The sequence below is a fragment of the Lepidochelys kempii genome, chromosome 2, assembly GCF_965140265.1.
Source record: "Lepidochelys kempii isolate rLepKem1 chromosome 2, rLepKem1.hap2, whole genome shotgun sequence".
NCBI classification, from domain to species: Eukaryota; Metazoa; Chordata; order Testudines; family Cheloniidae; genus Lepidochelys; species Lepidochelys kempii.
In genome coordinates, this window is record NC_133257.1 from 256,288,879 (window position 1) to 256,315,128 (window position 26,250).

The window sequence follows — 26,250 nt, forward strand, 5'->3', positions numbered from 1 at the left end:
TCTTCTTTTAAGAACCTGATTGATTTTTTCATTGTTCTTAAGATCCAAGGGTTTGGGTCTGTGTTCACCTGTACAAATTGGTGAGGATTATCATCAAGCCTTCCCCAGGAAAGGGGGTGTAGGGCTTGGGGGAAGATATATTGGGGAGTGACGTCTCCAAGTGGTCTCTCCCTGTTCTTTGTTTAAAACGCTTGGTGGTGGCAGCATACTGTTCCAGGCCAAGGCAAAGTTTATACCTTGGGGAAGTTTTTAACCTAAGCTGGTAAGAATAAGCTTAGGGGGGTCTTTCATGTGGGTACCCACATCTGTACCCTAGAGTTCAGAGTGGGGAAGGAACCCTGACAACTATTCTGTCTATATAATATAGTTACTCTTTTATGAACATGTCCTCTTTCCACTTGGCCTGCCCAGTTGGAGTTTGGGAGAGCTGCTGAGCATTGAGCATTTTTGAAAATTAGGCCAGTTATTTAGATGCCTAAATATGGATTTCAGAGCACCCTCTGTCCTTATTTTCAAGGCCCTCAGTTGGAGGACCAGGGAATTGAAGGAGTGAGTAGCCCTTTCTCAAGAGCTCTGCTTTTCAGAAACAATGGAAAGATCTGCCAGCAGGCACAAGCTTGTGTGCCTGAGGCTTGGTCTACATTACAGAATTAGGATGATCTAAGGCAGCTTATGTTGACCTAATTATGGCAGTGTCTATACTAGACTGCTGCTTCTGCCAAAGTAAGTGGCCCGCTACACTGATAAAATTCAACTTCCATGTGAGGCGTAGCACTTATGCCAGTGTAGTTAGGGTGATGCAGTATCCTTGTAGATGCTGCAGTACTTACTTCAGCTGTTCGCTGTCATTCTGTCAGCAGAGTGGGGACCTGTGAATTGACACGAATGTCTGTTTTTCTGGTGGTAGGCTCTGTACTGTGAACTTGAGCCTGGTGAGGCTCACAGCTGGGCCAGGCCTCTCCCCCCACCCTATCTCTGGGGTGACAGGCCAAGCTGCAAGCCTGGTGCTAGGCTGCCTAGCGCTGAAACCCCAGGCTTTCAGTTGTGCGTGGAGCTCCCAGCTGGGAGCCTGGTTGCCTGGGCTCCTAGCTCCCCTTGGAGTTCCTACAGCTCTGAGCCAGAGACAAGGGCAAGCATGTCTGTTTTGAGGCTGGTAGGCTCCCTGTTGTGAAATTGGGGGGGCTAGGTTCACAGCTGGGGCTGTCACCTCAGGGCAGGTGGGGGACTCTAGCTGTGAGTCCTGTCAGTGCCCCATTTCAGTTGGTGATGCTCCTGGTGGGGTAGTGTGGACACCAACAGCCACTTGAATTACTGTGGTGACAGTAGGTCGATCTAAATTTGTAGTGTAGACAAGCCCGGAGCCAGGGCTCCTCTCACAGGGGCCCCAAGCCTTTAGAACTCATTACTCTAGGATCTAAAGATGATCACAGCTCCCCTGTGCTTTTCCACACAGCAACTCTTAACTATTAACATCTTAAGAAAATGCACATACTTCTCACGTGCCTTCCTCCCACTGCAGGGTGGAAGGGTGAGGACATAACTTTACTGTCTTTCAGCTTTTAAAAAGTACCTGGCTATTCATGGGTGCAGTGGAAACATCTAAACAAAACAGAAATCTTTGCCGGGAAAGCTCGGCCTAGGAGAGCCTGGCAGCTGGCCCCTGCTTTTCCCTATTTTTCCTAAGGCATAATTCTTCACTAGGGCTCGCTGCGTTACCCAGATCAGTGCCAGACTAAATTTACAAGCTGAAGACTCTGTTTTACTGAACAGGCACCGGCTCCGCTCCAGGGAGCGGCAGGGCTGCTGAGGCCGGGCAGAGTAACGGATCCCAAGCCGCGGAGCAGCCCTTGCCAGCATCTCCCCCGACCTCTGTGGAACCGCGGCGGGAGGCCTTCCCTGAACGAAGCCCGAGAGCGGAGCTTTCAGGGGGAAAATAAGCGACTCTTAATGTAAGAAGCGCCCGGTGCTGGGAAACCCCCCTTGAGCGTGGGTGGCTTCCTCCCACCGGGCAGCTCGCTAGCCCCAGGCCCTGGGCCGGGCGCCCTGCAGGCTGGGGCTGGCGGGCGGCCCGGCTCCTCTCCCCGGCCGGCCAGCAGGGGGCTCTGTGGGGACGCCGCGGAGTGGGAGCCGCCTCCCCAGGCCGGGCCATGGCGGAGACGTCGGGCGCCCGCTTCGCCAAGCGCCGCTTCCTGGGGGGCTTCGTCTGCGGGGCCGCGCTGGGCGCCGCCGCCTCCGGCCTGGCCGCGCTGCGGCTCCTCCGCAGCCAGCCCGGCCCAGCGCCGGCGGCCCCCCGCGAGCGGCCGCAGGGTAAGAGCGGAGCCGGGGGAGGAAGTTCCCCCTGGGAGTCCCCGGCCCCGCCAGCCCCAGAGCCCTGGCCCCCGGCCTGATCAGCTCCCCCGCCCAACCCACCTCAATGCCCCGTCCCCATAGACCTCCCTCCCCTCCCTCGTCAGCCCCCCCAAACCCTCCACACTGCCCTGCCCCCATAGACCTCCCTTCTCTCCCTCGTCAGGCCCCCCAAACCCTCCTTACTGCCCTGTCCCACCCCCATAGACCTCCCTCCCCTCCCTCATCAGCCCCCGCAATCCTCCTCACTGCCCTGCCTCCCTAGATCTCCCTTCACTCCCTCATCAGCCCCCCAAAATCCACCTCAGTATCCTGCCCCCATACACCTCCCTTCCCTCGCCTCATCAGCACCCCCAACAACCCTCCTCACTGCCCTGCCCCCATAGACCTTCCTCCCCTTCCTCGTCAGCCCCCCAAAACCTTCCTCACTGCCCTGCCTCCATAGATCTCCCTCCCCTCCCTCATCAGCCCCCCAACAACCATCCTCACTGCCCTGCCTCCATAGACCTCCCCCCTCTCATCAGCCTCCCCAAAATCCTCCTCGCTGCCTCGCCCCCCTAGATCTCCCTCCCCTCCCTTATCAGCACCTGCAAAACCTTCCTCACTGCCCTGCCCCCATACATCTCCCTCTCTCCCCTCATCAGCCCTCCCAAAAGCATTCTCACTGTCCTGCCCCCATGGACCTCCCTTCCCTCGCCTCATCAACACCCCTAACAACCCTCCTCACTGCCCTGCCCCTATAGACCTCCTTCCCCTCCCTCATCAGCCCCCCAAAACCTTCCTCACTACCCTGCCTCCATAGATCTCCCTCCCCTCCCTCATCAGCCCCCCAACAATCATCCTCATTACCCTGCCTCCATAGACCTCCCCCCTCTCATCAGCCTCCCCAAAATCCTCCTCACTGCCCTGCCCCGCCCCCATAGACATCCCTCCCCTCCCTCATCAGCCCCTCAAAACCCTGCTCACTGCCCTGCCCCCATAGACCTTCCTCCCCTCGCCTCATCAGCACCCCCAGCAACCCTCCTCACTGCCCTGCTCCCACACACCTCCCTCATCAGCCCCCCCAAAACCCTCCTCATAAACCACAAAGCGTTCTACTCCATTGTTACACAGGCCCTGGTGGATCACAGAGGTCAATGTGTTGCACTGGCAAAGTTCATATTTAAGCGCTTTGTTGAACTGGGAAGTTAAAGCTTGCCTCTGTGAGGGACTGAGTGCATCCTGTGGTGCGGTAAATGCTCTTAAGACCCACTAGCTTCATTGCAGGGGAGTTAGAATGTGGGGAGTTATCCTTACAGGTTTGCACTCTAAATAAAGTATGCATCCGATGAAGTGAGCTGTAGCTCACGAAAGCTCATGCTGAAATAAATTGGTTAGTCTCTAAGGTGCCACAAGTACTCCTTTTCTTTTTGCGAATACAGACTAACACTGCTGTTACTCTGAAACCTAAATATTTAATGCAAGTTTGGTGTCAAGCATGGATATGTCTCTGGTGGACATAAGTTATTCTTTTAAGCTGTAGCTTACGAAAGCTTATGCTCAAATAAATTTGTTAGTCTCTAAGGTGCCACAAGTCCTCCTTTTCTTTTTGCGGATACAAACTAACACGGCTGCTACTCTGAAACCTGTCTTTTAAGTGTATTTTTTTTGGTCTTAGATATGTTGTTCAGTTCAAATCAAATAGAGTGTTATTCAATACTATGTATAGAAACATGAGCGACGTTCCCCTCCCTCTTTTGTTTCTAATCCCCGTTTCATCTGAGGGTCATTTTTTGTTTGTTTCCCCCCTTAGAACCAGTGGAAGTGTCTCTTCTGGAACAGTATGGATTCCCTGTAGCTGGAACAGAGACCAGATGTTACACAAATCATGCACTGTCTTATGATCAGGCAAAACGGGTACCTAAATGGGTGATTGAACATATTTCAAAACAGAAGACACTGGGTATGTATGTATGTGTGTGTTTGTTTATTTTGATGGCACCCGCAAGTGGGATAGGCACGTCACAGAAAATACATAAAGGGGATAGGTCTTGTTCTGAAGATCTTTCAGTCTGTGACCCAATCCTCCAATGAGCTCTGTGGAGCTGGATCTGTGCGCCCACTGAGAGTCTCACCAAAATCAGTGAGGCCTGGAAGTGCTGGGTTGATTACCCTAGTCCTGTAACAGGGATCTGCCAGTGCAAGTCCTCATGCCTGTTCCCAGTGCCATTTTCCTTCGTGGGACTATGTGCTGGCAGAAGGGAGCATATTGAAGGATTTCTCTGCAGGATCGGGGCTTACGTGACAAATGTGACGGGTTTGAGTATATTCCATACAGCTTGAAGGGGAGGGGTCAGGAAGGACATGAGTTACAGGTATAAGATGAGGTGGTTGTACAGTTTACACAGACAAGTCTGGTGGTTCAGCGACTGTGTGTACGTCTGAAACACTCATTTGTTGTAGGTGACCTTGCAGAAGTGGGTCTTAAAAGGTGAAGTTAATGAATGTGAGGCTACCAATGTAAAATTAAACTACATAAACTAAGGCCCCAACGCCGCACCCATTTACAAACGTGCTTAATTTCACTCACTGGAACAGTCCCCTTGAAGGCAGTGGATTACTCAAGTGCTTAAAGGTGATCCTGGGGCAAATCTTCAGCTGCTGTAAATTGTCATAGCTCTATTCAATGGAGCTATCACAGTTTACACCAGTTGAGGATCTACCCCTTGTCTGTCTTTGCAGGATCAGAGTCTGAATTAGTCAGAATAGCTCTATGAGAAATTTAGTTAAAATATAAAGTGCCAGAAAAATAGGAGTAGGTAATATATAGCCCTGAAATAACATTTTGGGGAAAGTTGAATCAAGTGGGATCAACTGATCAAAACGAAATAATTAAAGTAGCACATTGTATTACATTTGTTACTCAGTATGTAACACATACTCTTTGTAACCCATTACTTACATTGCCTTAGTTCCACTATTTCTCTTGTGCGCATCTGATTCCCTCTTTTCTACTGCATATGTAGAAAATAACTGTTTTCACCATCTGAATGAAATGCAAACAATATACAATCATCTTAATTTAAGTTTATAGAATTATTTCAGTTTTAATATTGGAAGTTGTTATTGGTAACAAAAGGTACCTGTATAACTGCAAAATAAGTAGCATCCCTTTTGCTATATCTCAATCGCAATCTTCATGGTAGCTTTCAAAACTACAGACATGATCCTGCCAGCACTTAGACCTGACTGTAAGTAGTCCCATTGACTTCAGTGGTTCATCAGATGAAAGCAGTAATTTTAAAATTGTATTTGAGTGTCTGTAACCATCTGACATGTTAAAATGTTGTCCAAAGTATCAGAATCAAACTAACCAACCAGTTGAGATTAAATATCTTGAGACATACAATTCTGATATATGTCTGTTTGCTACTCTGATTAAGACATAGTCCTATCAAAATCGAGGCGGAAAATAATACTCAGATCGTATATAGAATCCTGAAATGTAAGCACTTTGGGAAGGCACATTGGATAACAGCTCTTTTTATTCTGTAATGATGGTGGTTTGCTAATAACCTGACTATTTAGTATGTTGTTCCTCAGGCAACGCAGATCGAAGGCACTGCAAATTCAGACCAGATCCTAGTATCCCTCTCATGTTTAGTGCTGTCAATGAAGACTACATTGGGAGCGGGTGGTCGCGAGGACATATGGCACCAGCAGGAGATAACAAATTTTCAGTAGTAAGAATCCTTCTTAACTTATGTCTGTCAGTGGGAAGGTGAGCTAAAATTTATTTATAATGGGTTTTTTTGAGAGGAAGCATGGCCTACTTGTTGAGGGATAGGACATGGAATCAGGAGTTCTGGGTTTTCATCCTGATTTTGCTGTAGACTTGCCTTGTAAAACTGAGCAACTCACAACTTTCTATGCCCCAGCTTCTCTATCTGTAACATGGGGATGATTTACTTATCACACCTTAAAGGTCTCTTCTGATGCTTACTTAATAAGTGAGTGGAGGAAAGCAGCACTGTCCTCTTAGCCAACAGGTACTGAGATATTTATACCTCAATGGACAAAGCACTAGCAAACATACTGTAAAGAGCTGCCCTGCACTGGCAGGGGAATAATTTAGATGATTTAAAGATCTGTTCCCTTTCTAATTCTGTGTATGAAGTGAATGAAGGGACTGCCTTACCGTTTGCCTTAGATGTCCTCTTAAAGTCTACGAAGTGTCTTTACTTACCTGATCTATGAAGTTGTAAAATAAGCATACCAAAATATTGGTCCCTTAATCCCTTGGCTGACTAACAAAGCAGCCTTGGTTCTATCTGGTCCTAGTTTGATTTTGTTCCATAATAGAGATGATTTGCTATTTAGGAAGCAGACTGAAAGTGCATTTTGTCCTGAAATGTAATATGCTGTGGAGCAGGGTGATGGCAGCACTGTGTTACGTAGTAAATTAATGCACTAGTCATTTTACTTATAGTGGAAGGGTCACTGATGGATTTTGTCTGTTATTCCAGCTATTTCAACATGTTTAGCAGCTTGTACAATGAAGCCCAGGACTAAAATAGGGTTAGATATGCTAACTGGAATATTTCACAGTTTGCACAACCGCTACCTGTACTAAGCATTGTTCTAAATATTGCTGCCAGATCCTTAACTTCTGTGAATAAGGAGAATCTGAAAAAGCACTTAAAATGAAATAAAATAATAAGATGCAGGATAAGAGCCTGAGATTTTACTTTCATGTTTTTTCACATATGTGTAAATGTATAGGACCAGAAGAAGGCCAAGGTTACTTCTTCTCTGGATTCAGAGTAGCAGCCGTGTTAGTCTGTATTCGCAAAAAGAAAAGGAGTACTAGTGGCACCTTAGAGACTAACCAATTTATTTGAGCATAAGCTTTCTTGAGCTACAGCTCACTTCATCCGAGCTCACGAAAGCTTATGCTCAAATAAATTGGTTAGTCTCTAAGGTGCCACTAGTACTCCTTTTCTTTCTTCTCTGGAATTACTTGGGCCTCAATCCTGAAATGTTTGTGCACCTTCTTAACTCTACTCACAATTTGTAAAGTTAAACAGGTGCATAAACCTTTGCAGGATCAGGGCCTTGCTGACCATTCCACCATCTGCACCCTGTATATTTTTAAAATTGTAAAATGTTGGTAATGTAAAACCTTTCCTGCCAAGTAAAGGCAAAAACGTATTGAACCAATCTGGGAAATAAGAACTGTAAGTGCAAATTTCCCTCCCCTCCAGAAAAGGCAGTCAGCTACTCCCAAACTAATTACAAACTAATGACCCTTTAACATTAATTCCATACTGTCATTCAATATTATGCTTAAATATTATTTTGTTTGCTGGCTCCAAAAATGGATACACTTCTGAAAGTTTCTGTAGAATGATAGATGGGCCTGAGCTGCAAAGATCATATCCCAATTTTCCATCTCTACTTCCGCCCCAGTACTTCGGCGGTGCTCTGATATAGGATTTTGATTTTACCCATTATGTAAATAATGTCCAGCTCTGAAGTTTGGCTCTAGATATGGGTTCTGATTCCAAACTCTCCTAAAGTTTGGCTTTGTTTTCAGCCTATCTCAATAACATTTCAATAACATGGCACCATTTTTTCTTTATATAGCAAGCTATGGCTGAAACATTTTACCTGTCCAACATTGTGCCCCAGAATTACAAGAATAATGCTGGATTCTGGAACAGGTAAGATGTTACTTTTTTATGGATTAAGTGTAAGATGAAGACTAAGTTTAAGTCAGTGGTAAAACACTAATAATATCTTACATATATATAGCAAAGGATTTCTAAGCACTTTTCAAGCCATGTGCAAGAATACTGCATGCTACATATTGCAGCCTCCTCCAAGAGGAAAGGCAGTGCCAAGAACAATATGCAATCATTTTGGTGCATTATCCAATAGAAACTGTAGGAGGGATTTAGTTAGGTGAATATAATTATTTATCCTAGGGGTTAACATCAGGAGCCAAGCTGGGTTGGAATGCCAAGAGATCAGAATTGAGAGACAAACTGGAGGGCAGGGATCAAGAGTCAGGTCAGCTGTGCAACCCAATCCTTCAGGGCTTGGTTAGCCACCTGAAGGCAGGTGGCCCATTCAGGTGAGTCTAGTGATTCTGGGCTGCTGGGTCCATTCCTCTCACAGGGGGCCCACTCCTGTGGGTTACAGAGATCTGTACAAGCTGTCAAGACCGGGGTGTGGGTGGCCTGGCCTTGGGATTAATGTCAGGCACAGGCTGAGGGGCCAGGAGCCAATTACCAGGAATCAGGCCAGGTTGGAATACCAGGAGATTAGAATTCAGAGACAAACCAGAGGGCAGGAACCAGGAGGCAGTTACCAAGATTCAGGCTGAGTCAGGATACCAGGAGGTCAGGAACAGGTAAATGCCAGATCAACAGTCTGTGTCAGGGTGAAGCCCAGTTGTAGGTGGTGTTAGATGTTTGGCTGTGTGTGTGCTCCCTCTGTGCTGTCCCAGCTCTGCGCAGACATTTGGCACAGCAGACCTCGAGCAAACTGCCCAACGACCACAAGATATGTTAAGGTATGAAGGCACCCAGCCAGGTTATTGCGAACAAAGAATGGTCCTAGCTCCCTGGATCAATGTCTACAGTTACACTAGCACATGTATGCCCATGACAATGGACACAGCTCAATCAGTGGCGGGACTTTCCACTGCCCCCTAGGCTGGCCCAAAACACTCCCCCTGAGACTCCGTTTTATACATCAGTACAAACAAGTTACGTATTGCCCCTCTGATGTAGTTAGTTGACACCTTCTGACGTAGCCTGTTACCACCCATCACCTTGTACCTGTTGTTTTGATCAAAACATCTCTATCCATCGTGTTGTTATCCTGACCTTATCTTTAAGATGGATCAACATATTCCTGCTATCTTTGGGGAATGTGCTGGTATTGGGGTGTTCTGGTACCACCCTTCTGGAATGTGTTTGCATGCATGGCCTGTGCCTAGCGCTTCTTTGGAATGTGTGTTTCTGCAACATTAGGCCTGTTCTTGCCAGATTCTGTGCGCAGGTCCTGCCTTTTACTCACAACTTAACTTTGCTTTATTGCAGCAAAGCTTTGACCACTACTTTAGTTTAGGCCTCATACCACATCTCTAATATAAGGGCTTATGTTTCAGGCCCTCTTCCTACTACAAGAGGGACAATTTCCTTTTTTCTCCTCTGGCTTAAGTAGGGGCTGTGGCCCAATCAGGAGACTTGGAGCTCTCCCAGTCAGAGCATAGGGGACTGGCTTATGTCCCAGTTGGGCTTCTTCAACCCTGGTCCCAGCTGTTGTCTGAAAGCTGCCAGGGGGAAGACTGGAGTATGACTTTCCCCCACCACTCCCACAGCTACAGGTTTGAGACCTGCAAGGCCTGACAGGAGTACACGCATCCAAGTAACAACCAGCCAAAATCTTCCTTTGTGAAGACTGGTAGCATCACAGCTTTGAGGTGATGGAACTGGATGATGTCTATTAACTGTTCATATTGGCTCTTTTCCTTTGTTCTTTTGAGGTGAAAACTATTTAATAACTAAAACAAACATTGATTCTGTACTTGTGTGGGACTCAATATCTTTTAAGGCTCAGAAATCAAAGGGAGTGATGAATTTTACAAGGCTCAATCAAGGAGAGGATAATAAAATAATGTAAAATATTACAGTTAAAAATCTAGCATAGGAAATGATTCATCATTCTTCCAAACGCTGCTTCTGCTTTTGCAAGAATATATATAAAAGCATATGAGGCATTCAGTAAGGTTATATGATTTCATGGATAAATAATGCACTATAGCATTTTAAGAGATATTCTATTGTTTTAATGCCTCAGGAATTTGGGCATAAGTTTTCACTGATGCTAAAGCTAGGCACGTGCCAGTTTAGGGTCAGGAGCTTCTTTCAGTTGAGAACTCTGGCTAATCAGGAGATCATGGGGAGAGCCTGAAAATTGCATCGGGCATCTACAGCCCCAAGGTCTTAGCCTACTAAGTAGAATTAAATATCACTGTTACCACTCCCCTCCTCCCCCAGTGCCATGCCCCCCGCAATTTAAAGGAATAAAACTACTGTGTTGTTTATTCAGTTCATATTGCCATTAAGCTTTCTATATGACGCAATTTTAAGGATGAAATGTACTATGTCTCTAGCTTTTGTTTTCTTCTACCTTGTTAGGGTTCCTTCCCCACTCTGAACTCTAGGGTACAGATGTGGGGCCCCTCATGAAAGACCCCCCTAAGCTTATTCTTACCAGCTTAGGTTAAAAACTTCCCCAAGGTACAAACTTTGCCTTGTCCTTGAACAATATGCTGCCACCACCAAGCGTTTTAAACAAAGAACACTGAGAGAGCCCACTTGGAAACGTCTTCCCCCAAAATATCCCCCCAAGCCCTACACAACCCCTTTCCTGGGGGGGCTTGAGAATAATATCCGAACCAATTTGTTACAAAATCATCAAAGACCCAAACCCCTGGATCTTGGAACAATGGAAAAATCAGTCAGGTTCTTAAAAGAAGGATTTTATTAAAAAAAAAGAAAAGAAAGAAAGGTAAAAATCATCTCTGTAAAATCAGGATGGAAAATACTTTATAGGGTATTCAGATTCAAAACACAGAGGATCCCTCTCTGGGCAAAACCTTAAAGTTACAGAAAACAGGAATAAACCTCCCTCTTAACACAGGGAAAATTCACATAAAACAAAAGATAAACTAATCCGCCTTGCCTGGCTTATCTATACTGGTTACAATATTGGAGACTTGGATTAGGATGGGTTGGAGAAGATGGATTTCTGTCTGACCTCTCTCAGTCCCAAGAGAGAACAACCACATAAACAAAGAGCACAAAACAAAAGCCTTCCTTCTCCCAAGATTTGAAAGTATCTTGTCCCCTTATTGGTCCTTTGGGTCAGGTGCCAACCAGGTTAGCTGAGCTTCTTAACCCTTTACAGGTAACAGGATGTTGCATCTGGCCAGGAGGGATTTTATAGCACTGTATACAGAAAGGTGGTTACTCTTCCCTTTGTATTTATGAATACCCCTTCCTGGCTTCACTTCTCTTTTCCTTTCTTCTCTTTTATAATTGATTATTTCTAGTGTTGTCTTTCAGTGTTTGTATTCTTTTTTCATTTTCTCCCCTCAATATCCTTATCTCTCTCTCTCTCTTTCTTACATTTTATCTGCCACCTCTATATTTTCTGTATCTCCTTACTTCTCCCCACCAAAAAATCTCTCTCAATACCATGCTGCTTTTCTAATTTATCCCATCAGTTTCTTCCTCTCTCTCTCTCTCCCTCTCCCAACCCAACTATATGAAATAACTGTTTGTACGTTGGACTATGTCAAATTGACTAAAGTGAGACTTGCAAACCAAATGTGAGACACCTCCTCTCTCCTCTCCTGTAGGGGTCCCCACAGTGATCATTTTGATGTAAGCAGCTGCTGTGACCTGTAGGAACCATATAAAGAGTGGCTATAATCAGTTCCCTTTTCTGAAAACTAGGCATGACTTGGCAAGCTGTTCACATGGACAAACTTTTCATGTTCCCAACTAAATTCACTAAGTATTTTTCTGAACCCCAAAAATATGCAGTAACCAATGATACCTTTCCTAAAGGCAGTGTTACATTGTTCCTAATCAGTTTCACACAGAAGAGCAAGAAGGGGCTTGGAGACTGCCATTGGCATCAGTGCATGTGAGAGAATGCCTGGAACACTTGCAATTTGACATTTAAGATTCTAAAAAATGCAGCTTAAAAAATTCTCTAATTATATATTTTACAAAAATATTTGGCAGTATGTTGAAGGACCATAATTCCTCTAAAACATGGAGGAGCAAACAAAAAATAATATAAAAAAGCCGTTCGAAATGAGATTGGATGCAGCCGCCCCCCCTCCCCCCCGAAATTCTTATTTGCTGAAAGTAAATAAGATCAAGATCTCAAGAAAGATCAAGAACTCAGTAGTGGAAATTATTGGGGAATTTGAGTTTTGAGGGAATGTGATGAAACTGCTGATCTGAGGTCTCAAATGTGTGCAGAAAATGCATGACCAATTGTAAATTAACCAATGGAGCGTGAATGAAGGAGATGGGACAACAACAACTTCAACTTATGCATGCATTTACCCATTTTTGGCATGCAGTTTAGGCCCATATTTTTGAAAATGCACCCCAAAAGTGTCTGAGAGTAGTTTGTCTTGCCCTCTATGTTCTAGGCATATTTTTTTTAAAAAAATTAAAGTTTACCCACTGGCATTCCTTGACGTGAGGGATATCTTTGCAGAATGGAAATGTATTGTCGGGAGCTGACAGAGAGATTTGAGGATGTTTGGATAGTTTCTGGACCTTTGACCTTGCCTCAGACAGGGGATGATGGAAAGAAAAGAGTTACCTATCAGGTAGGTACCTGTGCTGCTGTTATACACTAAATTGAATGTCACAGTTAACAGTATCTTTACATAAAACAGAAGCAAATAAACATAGTTGTCTTGCAGGTTGGTTAAAACAAAGTTAAACTCCTTTGTAGTACTTGCAAAATGTTGGAATAGACATTTGCACTATTGTATCTTGCCTACACTCTGAAATCGTGCTGCAGTAAATTCTGTTATAAAATCCTTCATTTTTGTTCATGTAATAGAGGGCATTTAAATGCCTCTTTATAAAGCTGTATTAACACTGTACTTAGTGCTTCTATACTGCAAGATAACTGCTAGGTAGAGGGCCAGTGGGGTTTGCTGAGGTATATGTATCTATTTAATCATATATTTATATATTCTTTAAAATTACACATCTCTGAACCATCAGAATGCTAACACAGTGTGGGTTTTCAAAGCCACCGAAGGATTTTGGGTGCCCTGTTGCCATTCATTTTAACAGCAATTAGTTGTCCAAATCCCTTCGCCAGCATTTAAAATCTGAGCCGTAAAGCCTGATCTAAAAATCAGTGAAGTCAACTGAAAGGCTCCAGCTGAGTTCAGTAGGCTTTGGATGCAGCCTTATCACTGTAATCTTCGTCCTCCCTCCCTGTTGCCCTTTATTTTTTATTACACCCATTGATGTGTAAAATGTTCGTTGTAATTTTGGACAAGGTTTTCAGAAGTTATTGCATTACAAGCCAAGAGACCAAGAAATGCTGTTGAGTTGACTGATAGCCCCCCACCACACACCTCTTTGCTTGACCAACTGCTCTTATTCTTAAAGGTAAGTATGTGTGTAAGTTCTTGTAGGAGCTGTTCAAAGCAGGGACTATCTTTGACTGTGCAGCACCTAGCATGATGGGGCCTTAATCCTGCCTAAGGTCTTTGGGTGCTAGCATAATGCAAATTAATAATTCATAATTTTCATCTTCAGAAATAAAGATTTACAACCTTTAATCAACGCAATATGCTTGTGAGGTAGGTAATTGTTGTCCTCATTTTACAAATGGAGAAACTGAGAGTGGTTAAATGACTTGACCAAGGCCACACAGCAAGTCAGCAGCAAAGCTAGGATTACAATGTTCTGGAGTCCAGACTTGTGCTTAGCCCACTAGACTTTGCTTCACTTTGATTATCATGATCTTTTAGTTTCAATTGTTTATCCTTTAAAAAAGATTATTATCTTGGATTACAAAGAATTAACAATCAACTGGAATCCAGAGGATGGACCCTAAGAATATTTTAAAAATGACAGTGATTTTCCAGCAAGCTGTAGAATTGTTTAGAGTCTAGCAGTTGTTTCCACTATGTTGAATTTTAGTCAGCATTTTCTAAATTGTGTTGTTGGAGGAACAATGTCTCCTCCCAGTACATAGAAAAGGAAGAGTATATTAAAAAAAACACTCTAACTCTGGCTAGCAGTTTTGAAATGTTAATTTTAGTACTCCACAGGTAAAAATAAGACCAGTGTTTGTATCTTACTGCCTTTATTAAAAGTAACTTGATACCAACATACTATACTTGAATAATACAGTAGCACACTGTGTCCCTGTGGCTTTGATTACTGTATAATTTTGTTCTAGTCTGGTGCCAAGATATCTTCATCATCCCTGGGTTTGAAGACAACTCACGTCTTTTATGAATGTTGTATCAGTTTTGGTCTTAATACAAGCTATGAAGTGAAGTTGGATCTTATATGAGTCTGGGATAGGAAATGGCAAAGTGATGGTCACATTTATAAACCCTCTGTAGTAAATTACCTTTTTCCAGAATGAGGTACAGTGGATAGATTCCTTTGCAACTTAACACTTTGTCATGAATTTTTTTATTATATTCCCAAACTAGCATATATTTAGTTTGAGGGTGGGAGTAATTTAATTAGTTTTACTATTTGAATGATTTCAACTTAAAATCTTTAATTATGTATATGCATGATTGTTTATTTTAGCTGGTGTTTTGAATGTGTTTGTGAATTTTAGAAAGAATCACTATTAAATTTCACGAAAAAGGAAAGGGGATAGAAAATAACAGAAAACAAGCTAAATTTCAACCTAATGTGGTTATAATGTGGCTATAGTTCTACTGCTTCTAAAGGTTGTTTAAAGGAACATGCAGTCTTTTCAACTCGCAACCACTCAACTGTGTATTTGTTTGGTTATTTGCAGTAGCATGAATGCTAGATGCTTGTTGGCGCCTGATTCTCTTTGAAATTTGAGAAGGGACTCATAGACTCTTAATAGGAAGAACTTGCTATTTGCAAATGTGCTTTGTAGCATATGGATAAAGCCACTTGTGTTCAGGTGCTTTTAAAGGGTTCATTCCCTTATTGTAAATAAAATAGACACTGAAAATACCTAAAATTGCCCAGTTTTTGTCATTTTGAATATTGTTTGCAGTAGAGACTCTTCTGATCTCACTAGGAGTTTGTCCCTTGGGGAGCAAGACTTTGGAGTGTAGGAATTTTTTATTCACCAGTAAAAACTAATTCTCTCTCCTAAAACAGGGGGCATAATTTGCCAAATCACACATAAAAGTTCATTAAAAATAAATATCTAGAGTGAAATCTGTCCCCTGTGAAGTCAGTGGGAGTTTTGCCATTGACTTCATAGGCCAGGATTTCACCCCTTCAGCCAGGAACCCAAAGAATTTGCTACTGAGCAAGAACTGGCGGGTACCCTTTTAGCCATCTTTTGGTAGTGACCTGTGTTGTGTTCAGACCAGTGACCTAGAAATGGAAGGTTCAGTAATCCACAACCAGCCTCTAATCTCATTGTTTGTTTGATGTGGATGACATGGGAAAGTATCACTCATTTGAAGTTGTTGTTTAAAGAGAAAAACTGTAGTGTAGATTCAAGCACTGAAATTACATACCAAGGATCTAACAATGTAAATTCTACAGCTGGGCTACTCATATCTTTATGCTCCTCCACTGTTTTCTTTTGTGAAACAAAAGATGTGTAAGTACTAAAATGTGCATGTATGCATTAATCTATTTACTGGTCCACTCTTCAGTCTGTGTTTTCTTGTTCTTGGCTATTCAAATGGTGAAATATAGACCCACTGATGGCAAGGCTGGTGATTTTCTCATCATGGATATCCCCAAAACATTATTTTTAGATCACTTTAGAGCAGTGGTTCCAAAACTTAATTCGTGGCTTGTTCAGGATAAGCCCCTGGCAGGCCGCGAGACACTTTGTTTACCTGAGCGTCCTCAGGTACGGCCGCTCGCAGCTCCCAGTGACCATGGTTCGCTGTTCCCGGCCAATGGGAGCTGCAGGAAGCAGCGCGGGCTGGGCCATCGCTTCCCGCAGCTCCCACTGGCCGGTAACGGTGATCCGCGGCCACTGGGAGCTGCGAGCAGCCGTACCTGCTGACGCTCCATGTAAATAGAGTATCTTGTGGCCTGCCAGGGGCTTACCCTGAACAAGCCTCAAACCAAGTTTGGAAACCACTGCTATAGAGAAAAGTCAGAGCAGCAGCCATGGCATTTTTCCCAGTTCCTGCTTGGACTGCTGTACCATTTGTTGTTTAATTCCAGAAAGGGAATTAACCTCAAATTCCTTATATGCCGATGTTGGCTGAACTTGCTGTATCCCAAGATAAATTCTGTCAGCTCATCTGCCTCCAGTGGAGGCTTTTATTGCGAGGGATAGATTGATGATTGTGCTTGGTATTTGAGAGATACATTTGCAGAATATATATAGATATATAAAAAATGTAAAATAGAATACCAACAGGAAGAATCTGTTCTGTGTCACTGGAGAGGCAGATGCAGGTTTTTCATCTTTGTCCAGAGCAAATCAAAATGACATTGTCTTCTTTTATATATTACTATTCTCCAGTGAACGTCAGTTTAGTGATTTTCCTCTGTTGGCAGATTGTTGGTTTTATTGCATCACACTCCTCTCTCCACCCTTCGCTCACAATGAAATGATACTAAATCATAACAAACTTTTTCAGAAATTGTTGTAAAAAGAAAGCACAATTGAGATCTTGTTTATTTCAGAGAAGACATTTTGCTTGACACTTTTTTTAACAAAGTATTTAATAATTACTGGAAGTATTTATCTTTTAATGTTTAAAGATGTTGATTTAATGGAATTAATACTTTTTCCTAACACAAGACAGAAATCAACAATATGAGATGGGGTGCACACCAGTAACTGAGGGGTGGGTGGTTAAAACCCTAACAGCACCTTTTCAAGTGTGTGATGGTGATGTAAAGATGACTGAAGACCCTCTCAAAGGTTTTTATTAATCTCTTTAATCTAGATATTACAAGGGAAAAGAACCTGCAACACAGAAGGAAGCAAACTTTGGTGCCATTATTAGCACTCCAGATATGCTGAGTACTATAGAGACAAGTAGCAGACACAGTTTCTACCCCAAAAGGTGTAGAAAGGGCCAGGATCTCAGAATCTAAGGGCCAGGATCTCAGCTTAAACGTGCATAGCTCCCTCAGCCGCTAAATTTGGACAAGATGAATAAATGAAAATAATTTAAACACTGCGGAGGTAAAAAGGAAGACAGAGGTTACACAATAGGCTTATGTGGTTGCTTTCATTTAGCAATGCACGCATCTGGAAGGCTAGCTGTGGTTGGTTTTTTTTTTAAACATATTAAAGTTATTATAGGGGAAGTTGCAGTGACTGCTATATTTAGATTGCCTAACACCGAATGAGGCACAATTTCTCTGGAAAAAATAATATGTGATCATTTATTAAAGACTGTATTATACTCTGTATGTACAAGGAGGCTGACTTATGTAGAGCTGATTCAGAAATTTTCAACAAAACGTTTTTTTATTGGAAAATTATTTGTCAAAACTGAGCTGTAGCTCCCCCCCACCCCCCGTACCAATGCTTATTTAATTATACCAAGTGGCACCACTCCAATTGGAGAGATTGAGAAAGAGACCAGCTCTATAGTCCCGGGGTTCGGCCACTCATCTGGGATGTGGGAGACCCAGGTACCAAGCTATTGGCTATTCCGAGGTGGGTTTCTCTCTCCCTCAACCTTAACATTTTTTTAGCATAGTTCTTCTGCATGTGATATCTTTTCTGTATTACTCAGGAAAAACAAATGCTGAATACGTTATAAGCAAAATAAAAAGAGCCCTTGGAACAGAACCGCATTCAAACTCCTCACTCCCTCATAATGCCATGTGACAGAGCCCTATCAACTAGGGAAACTCGGGCTATAAGAACAGAATTAACGCTCTAATAGGGCCAATAGCAACACGAGTGCAAAAGGACAATGGGACTGGAATGGAGAGCATAAGCGATGTTCAGGGCACTCAAGGCCAGGAGAAAATGCACTAACAGCAAGGAGGATTCCAGAAAGCTTGTTTCTATAAGGAATCCTGGATCAAATTATGATAAAGCTCTACTGAGTTAATTCTGGGGTAATATCAATAGGAATGATGTTATCTAAAGCAAGACATCTAATGGACCTGGTCAGCATAGTCTTTGAAGTTATCAGTAAAGCAAATCAAGTGTCTTCTCTGAGGCACTGGAGCAGAGGAGGCCATAGGCTGACTCTAGAGCAAGAGGGAGGATGTGTCTGAAGATTCAGGGGACGGCATTGCAGATGATTTGGAGATTTAACTGACCACTTAATTTTGCTATTCCTGGACCTTGATGGCAGTGTAGACTTAAGTAGCAGGAGAGTTGACTCTGTTTCCAAGAGATACTGGATTACGGATTTCCTGCTACCCCACAGTTGTTCTATAGAGAGAGCTTCAAAACACACATACCCAGGGAAGGGTTACTGTAGTGCAGATGACAGGTTTCAGAGTAGCAGCCGTGTTAGTCTGTTTCACAAAAGAAAAGGAGTACTTGTGGCACCTTAGAGACTAACAAATTTATTTGAGCATAGGCTTTCGTGAGCTACAGCTCGCTTCATTGGATGCATTTCCACTGCATGCATCCGGTGAAGTGAGCTGTAGCTCACAAAAGCTTGTGCTCAGATAAATGTATTAGTCTCTAAGGTGCCACAAGTACTCCTTTTCTGAAGTGCAGATGAAATTTCTGTAGTTATTGTTTTAATGTATTTGACAATATTGCCTGATGCAGGGAAAGTGTACAGGACTGGTTAATGCGTATTGGCAGCTAAGTCCTGATGGAATTTGATTTTTATTGACCATGTCCTGCAGAAATCTCGGGTAATTGCCAACTCAGAGCTGGAGCTCCCTGTAATGAAAGCCCACTGCCTTTCGCTAATTTTGTTTACGGTGGTTTTGCATTTTCTCATCACTAGATGGCACAGTGCAACTTTTCAGACATCATGATTGCTTTTCGTGCTTGCTTATTACTACCTTATTGGAGGAGACTTGCTTTCTCTTCTTGAATTCACTGGGCAGCTGTAGCCCTTTTAATTGGGTTGGATGTAGAATAAAAATACAGTAAAGCTTGTGTTGAAAACTACAAGTATGTATCCTTTTAAAAAGCTAGCAGAGGGTTCTGTTGTATCTTTAAAGCGCAGCCTGCATTGGGGCTAGTGTGAAGGTGCTTTGTGCCTGTGGGAGTCCTGAGAGGCATTGTTCCTAAAACAGGCCCTCAGAAATGCAGCGGGTGCAGTGTCTGCTGGATGCTGCTGGGGAGAGGCAGGGCTAGCACTGACATTACTGCTACCCAGGACCGGCCCTTTGGTTTCCTGATTTGTGGTGTTATGCCCAGTCCTCACATTGGGCAGGTCCTTATGCACCTATGCAGGAGTTGGGTAACCTTGCTTACACAGTGCAAGAATGATTTTTCCATTATATGTTGAGAAATTCGTAAGCTGTTGTTATTTGGGAAATGCAAGATATATATTTTCTTTGTCTTTTTAGTTTAACTCCTGTCCCTGCCCCTCTCTGTCCTGTTTAAAAAAAGAAAAGGAGGACTTATGGCACCTTAGAGACTAACCAATTTATTTGAGCATGAGCTTTCGTGAGCTACAGCTCACTTCATCGGATGCATGCTGTGGAAAATACAGAAGATGTTTATATACACACAAACCATGAAAAAATGGGTGTTTACTACTACAAAAGGTTTTCTCTCCCCCTACCCCAGTGTCCTGCTGGTAATAGCTTATCTAAAGTGATCACTCTCCTTACAATGTGTATGATAATCAAAGTGGGCCATTTCCAGCACAAATCCAGGTTTTCTCCCCCCCTCCCCCAATGCATTATTAAGGATCTACAACCTATCCTGAAGGATGACCCAACACTCTCACAAATCTTGGGAGACAGGCCAGTCCTTGCCTATAGACAGCCCCGCAACCTGAAGCAAACACTCACCAGCAACCACATACCACACAACAGAACCACTAACCCAGGAACCTATCCTTGCAACAAAGCCCGTTGCCAACTGTGCCCACATATCTATTCAGGGGACACCATCACAGGGCCTAATCACATCAGCCACACTATCAGAGGCTTGTTCACCTGCACATCTACCAATGTGATATATGCCATCATGTGCCAGCAATGCCCCTCTGCCATGTACATTGGTCAAACTGGACAGTCTCTACGTAAAAGAATAAATGGACACAAATCAGATGTCATGAATTATTACATTCATAAACCAGTCGGAGAACACTTCAATCTGTCTGGTCACGCGATTACAGACATGAAAGTTGCAATATTACAACAAAAAAACTTCAAAACCAGACTCCTGCGAGAGCCTGTTGAATTGGAATTCATTTGCAAATTGGATACAATTAACTTAGGCTTGAATAGAGACTGGGAGTGGCTAAGTCATTATGCAAGGTAACCTATTTCCCCTTGTTCCCCCCCGTTCCTCAGACGTTCTTGTTAAACCCTGGATTTGTGCTGGAAATGGCCCACCTTGATTATCATACACATTGTAAGGAGAGTGATCACTTTAGATAAGCTATTACCAGCAGGAGAGTGGGGTAGGGGGAGAGAAAACCTTTTGTAGTGGTAAACACCCATTTTTTCATGGTTTGTATGTATAAAAACATCTTTTGTATTTTCCACAGTATGCATCCGATGAAGTGAGCTGTAGCTCACGAAAGCTTATGCTCAAATAAATTGGTTAGACTCTAAGGTGCCACAAGTCCTCCTTTTCTTTTTGAGAATACAGACTAACACAGCTGTTACTCTGAAACCTGTCCTGTTTAAATCCATTCTAAAATTTGGAGCAGTTTTAGCATGAGTATTGGTAAGCTCTTGTGGCCTTGGAGAAAAGCCTATAGGACTTCAAAGAAAAATAGTTAAAACCTGACCCATCACTTACTTAAACAAAGCAGAGAGAGAAGATGACTACGTGTGATGGGCGATGTGAGAACAAGGGGAAATCAGATGTTGTGGGAAAGCAGGTATACGCTTTAAAACGAGCTGCAACCATAAAAGGATTTGGGCTAAGAGGGCTCTGTTGTGCTAATTGCCAACATACTGTGCTGCTGAGAAGAGAGGCTTCCCTTTACAGGGGGGTGGCCAAATAAGGTCTTTTGAGCTGTGTTCGAGGAAAGGCAGAGTCAGGTGTACGCACCCAAATGATAGTGGAACATGGGAAAGACTTGTCAGCAATGTGAAAAGACAAGACTATATTACTCACTTTTGTCAACAAAATAGTGGAGGTGTATACGTTGAAATGTTCCTCCTGCTGATATAACTCCCCTGCTATGCTGATATAAAAGCACCTCAGTGAGAGGCGTAAGGCTTAAGTCAGTGTAGTTAAGGCGAAGCAGTGTGTGTGTAGACACTGCATTCTTTATATCAGCCATTGGCTGTCCTTGTCAGTTTTACGGCTCCAGTGGACCCGTGAAATTGACAAGAAAGTTGGCTCCAGAGCCGCACTGCTGCCTGGTCTCTGCTCCAAGCCACGCTGCCACCCAGGCTTGCCACTGGGAGCCCTGCTGCCCCCTAGTGTCCTAGTTCCTCACTCCCCGCTGGGAGCACAGCAGCTGACTGGACTCTGGGTGCGGATCTCACAAGAAGCCCCAGGTGTCTTCCCTGCTCCCAGCAGGGAGTGCAGAGATAAGAAGCTACATGTGGCTGCCACTCCACTCCTGGCTGGGAGTGCAGTGGTGAGGAGCCCCGGGTGGCTTCCCCCCACTTTCCGGCTGGCAGCAGGGAGGCAAGAAGCCCAGAGGAACAGCTGAGCTCCTGGTAGGGAGATGCGTGGAGCTGAGAGCCCTGACTCTCAGTCACCCACACTGCCCCTCTTCAGTCAGTGGAAGCGCTCCTGGTGAGGACACGCACCACTGACGGAGAGTAATGTGGACATCAGCCACTGCAGTAATTTATGTTAGTGGTGTTCTCGTCCATCTTCCCCGTGGAAGGAAAAGGCCTGGGTAGGGACCGTCGAATCGTGGAAGTCAACGAATGGCTACGCAGGTGGTGTCGGAGAGAAGGCTTTGGATTCTTTGACCGTGGGATGGTGTTCCATGAAGGAGGAGTGCTGGGCAGAGACGGGCTCCACCTTACGAAGAGAAGGAAGAGCATCTTTGCGAGCAGGCTGGCTAACCTAGTGAGGAGGGCTTTAAACTAGGTTCACCGGGGGAAGGAGACCAAAACCCTGAGGTAAGTGGGAAAGCAGGATACTGGGAGGAAGCACAGGCAGGAATGTCTGTGAGGGGAGGGCTCCTGCCTCATACTGAGAATGAGGGGCGATCAGCAGGTTATCTCAAGTGCTTATATACGAATGCACAAAGCCTTGGAAACAAGCAGGGAGAACTGGAGGTCCTGGTGATGTCAAGGAATTATGACGTGATTGGAATAACAGAGACTTGGTGGGATAACTCACATGACTGGAGTACTGTCATGGATGGTTATAAACTGTTCAGGAAGGACAGGCAGGGCAGAAAAGGTGGGGGAGTAGCACTGTATGTAAGGGAGCAGTATGACTGCTCAGAGCTCCGGTACGAAACTGCAGAAAAACCTGAGTGTCTCTGGATTAAGTTTAGAAGTGTGAGCAACAAGAGTGATGTAGTGGTGGGAGTCTGCTATAGACCACCGGACCAGGGGGATGAGGTGGATGAGGCTTTCTTCCGGCAGCTCGCAGAAGCTACTAGATCGCACACCCTGGTTCTCATGGGTGACTTTAATTTTCCTGATATCTGCTGGGAGAGCAATACAGTGGTGCATAGTCAATCCAGGAAGTTTTTGGATAGCGTACGGGACAATTTCCTGGTGCAAGTGCTAGAGGAGCCAACTGGGGGGGAGCTTTTCTTGACCTGCTGCTCACAAACCGGGAAGAATTAGTAGGGGAAGCAAAAGTGGATGGGAATCTGGGAGGCAGTGACCATGAGTTGGTTGAGTTCAGGATCCTGACACAGGGAAGAAAGCTAAGCAGCAGGATACGGTCCCTGGACTTCAGGAAAGCAGACTTCGACTCCCTCAGGGAACAGAAGGGTAGGATCCCCTGGGGGACTAACATGAAGGGGAAAGGAGTCCAGGAGAGCTGGCTATATTTCAAGGAATCCCTGTTGAGGTTACAGGGACAAACCATCCCGATGTGTCGAAAGAATAGTAAATATGGCAGGCGACCAGCTTGGCTTAACGGTGAAATCCTAGCGGATCTTAAACATAAAAAAGAAGCTTACAAGAAGTGGAAGGTTGGACATATGACCAGGGAAGAGTATAAAAATATTGCTCGGGCATGTAGGAATGAAATCAGGAGGGCCAAATCGCACCTGGAGCTGCAGCCAGCGAGAGATGTTAAGAGTAACAAGAAGGGTTTCTTCAGGTATGTTGGCAACAAGAAGAAAGCCAAGGAAATTGTGGGCCCCTTACTGAATGAGGGAGGCAACCTAGTGACAGAGGATGTGGAAAAAGCTAATGTACTCAATGCTTTTTTTGCCTCTGTCTTCACGAACAAGGTCAGCTCCCAGACTGCTGCGCTGGGCATCACAACATGGGGAATAGATGGCCAGCGCTCTGTGGAGAAAGAGGTGGTTAGGGGCTATTTAGAAAAGCTGGACATGCACAAGTCCATGGGGCCGGACGAATGGCATCCGAGAGTGCTAAAGGAATTGGCAGCTGTGATTGCAGAGCCATTGGCCATTATCTTTGAAAACTCGTGGCGAACGGGGGAAGTCCCGGATGACTGGAAAAAGGCTAATGTAGTGCCAATATTTAAAAAAGGGAAGAAGGAGGATCCTGGGAACTACAGGCCAGTCAGCCTCACCTCAGTCCCCAGAAAAATCATGGAGCAGGTCCTCAAAGAATCAATCCTGAAGCACTTACATGAGAGGAAAGTGATCAGGAACAGTCAGCATGGATTCACCAAGGGAAGGTCATGCCTGACTAATCTAATCGCCTTCTATGATGAGATTACTGGTTCTGTGGATGAAGGGAAAGCAGTGGATGTATTGTTTCTTGACTTTAGCAAAGCTTTTGACACGGTCTCCCACAGTATTCTTGTCAGCAAGTTAAAGAAGTATGGGCTGGATGAATGCACTATAAGGTGGGTAGAAAGTTGGCTAGATTGTCGGGCTCAGCGGGTAGTGATCAATGGCTCCATGTCTAGTTGGCAGCCGGTGTCAAGTGGAGTGCCCCAGGGGTCGGTCCTGGGGCCGGTTTTGTTCAATATCTTCATAAATGATCTGGAGGATGGTGTGGATTGCACTCTCAGCAAATTTGCGGATGATACTAAACTGGGAGGAGTGGTAGATACGCTGGAGGGCAGGGTTAGGATATAGAGGGACCAAGACAAATTGGAGGATTGGGCCAAAAGAAATCTGATGAGGTTCAATAAGGATAAGTGCAGGGTCCTGCACTTAGGACGGAAGAACCCACTGCACAGCTACAGACTAGGGACCGAATGGCTAGGCAGCAGTTCTGCTGAAAAGGACCTAGGGGTGACAGTGGACGAGAAGCTGGATATGTGCCAGCAGTGTGCCCTTGTTGCCAAGAAGGCCAATGGCATTTTGGGATGTATAAGTAGGGGCATAGAGAGTGATCGTCCCCCTCTATTCGACATTGGTGAGGCCTCATCTGGAGTACTGTGTCCAGTTTTGGGCCCCACACTACAAGAAGGATGTGGATAAATTGGAAAGAGTCCAGCGAAGGGCAACAAAAATGATTAGGGGTCTGGAACACATGAGTTATGAGGAGAGGCTGAGGGAACTGGGATTGTTTAGTCTGCAGAAGAGAAGAATGAGGGGGGATTTGATAGCTGCTTTCATCTACCTGAGAGGTGGTTCCAGAGAGGATGGTTCTAGACTATTCTCAGTGGTAGAAGAGGACAGGACAAGGAGTAATGGTCTCAAGTTGCAGTGGGGGAGGTTTAGGTTGGATATTAGGAAAAACTTTTTCACTAGGAGGGTGGTGAAACACTGGAATGCGTTACCTAGGGAGGTGGTAGAATCTCCTTCCTTAGAAGTTTTTAAGGTCAGGCTTGACAAAGCCCTGGCTGGGATGATTTAATTGGGGATTGGTCCTGCTTTGAGCAGGGGGTTGGACTAGATGACCTCCTGAGGTCCCTTCCAACCCTGATATTCTATGATTCTATGATCCCTGTTGCTGGGGGGAAGAGGCATTGTCCAGCTGTGCTCCCAATGTAGGTATGCCAAAAGTTGCAGCACAAGGCCTGTCGCCCATGTCGTAGGGCTATACTCGCCATGGCTGAAATGCTGAAGAAATGCTCTTTATTGATTCCAGTCATTGGGTTGGAAGGGGGGGTTACAGGGAAACCCATGTAACGGAGGGTATGGTTTTGGAAGGCACAATGCAGATAAGTGGCACGCATTACTGTGGCTCTTTATTGAAAGCCTCATGGAGATGCAGAGCCCCTTGCTGCGCTCTTCTTATTGTCCTGGTATCTGGCTGCTCAAAATTAGCTGCCAACCTATCTGCCTACACACCCGACCCTGGCGAATTTTTTTTCCCTTTGTGTCATAGATATTATGGAGCACACAGCATGTAACAATAACAGTGGGGATATTGCTTTCACTGAGGTCTAACCTGGTAAGCAAATTGCACCAGCAATCCTTTAAGCATTCCAAGGCACATTCCAGCACCGTTCTGCACTTGCTCAGACTATTGTTGAACCACTCCTTACTGCTGTCCAGATGACCAGTGTACAACTTCATGAGCCATGGGAGCAAGTGGCAGGCTTGTTCTCCCAGATCACGATTGGCATTTCAATGTCATCGGTAGTTACTTTGTGGTCTGGAAAGAAAGTCCCTGCTTGCAGCTTTTTGAACAGACCTGTTTTCTTAAAGATGCACTCATGCACCTTTCCTGACCATCCCACACTGATGTTGGTGAAACACCCCCTGTGAACCACCAGCACTTGCAACATCATTGAAAAGTATCCCTTGTGGTTTATGTACTCTTTGGCAAGGTGGTCTGGTGCCAAGATAGGGATATATGTGCCATCTGTTGCCCCACTACAGTTAGGGAACCCCATCACAACAAAACCATCAGCTATGTCCTGCACGTTGCCCAGAGTCACTATCCTTCTTAGCAGAAGTTGATTTATGGCCCTGAACTCTTGGATTACAACAGCTCCCACGGTGGATTTACC

The 26,250-nt window shown here is 44.5% G+C and overlaps 1 protein-coding gene across 1 annotated transcript in view; it reads left to right on the forward strand.

The window, feature by feature from the left end:
• Window positions 1-2,100: 2,100 nt before the first annotated feature.
• EXOG (exo/endonuclease G) overlaps window positions 2,101-26,250 on the forward strand; it is a 33,742-nt gene continuing 9,592 nt past the window's right edge. Inside the window, exons 1-5 of the mRNA XM_073334661.1 lie at window positions 2,101-2,307; window positions 4,139-4,288; window positions 5,929-6,068; window positions 7,972-8,048; window positions 12,640-12,754. Coding sequence (XP_073190762.1) covers window positions 2,148-2,307; window positions 4,139-4,288; window positions 5,929-6,068; window positions 7,972-8,048; window positions 12,640-12,754 — 642 coding nt within the window. The 5' untranslated portion in view covers window positions 2,101-2,147. The remainder of the gene's footprint in view (window positions 2,308-4,138; window positions 4,289-5,928; window positions 6,069-7,971; window positions 8,049-12,639; window positions 12,755-26,250) is intronic.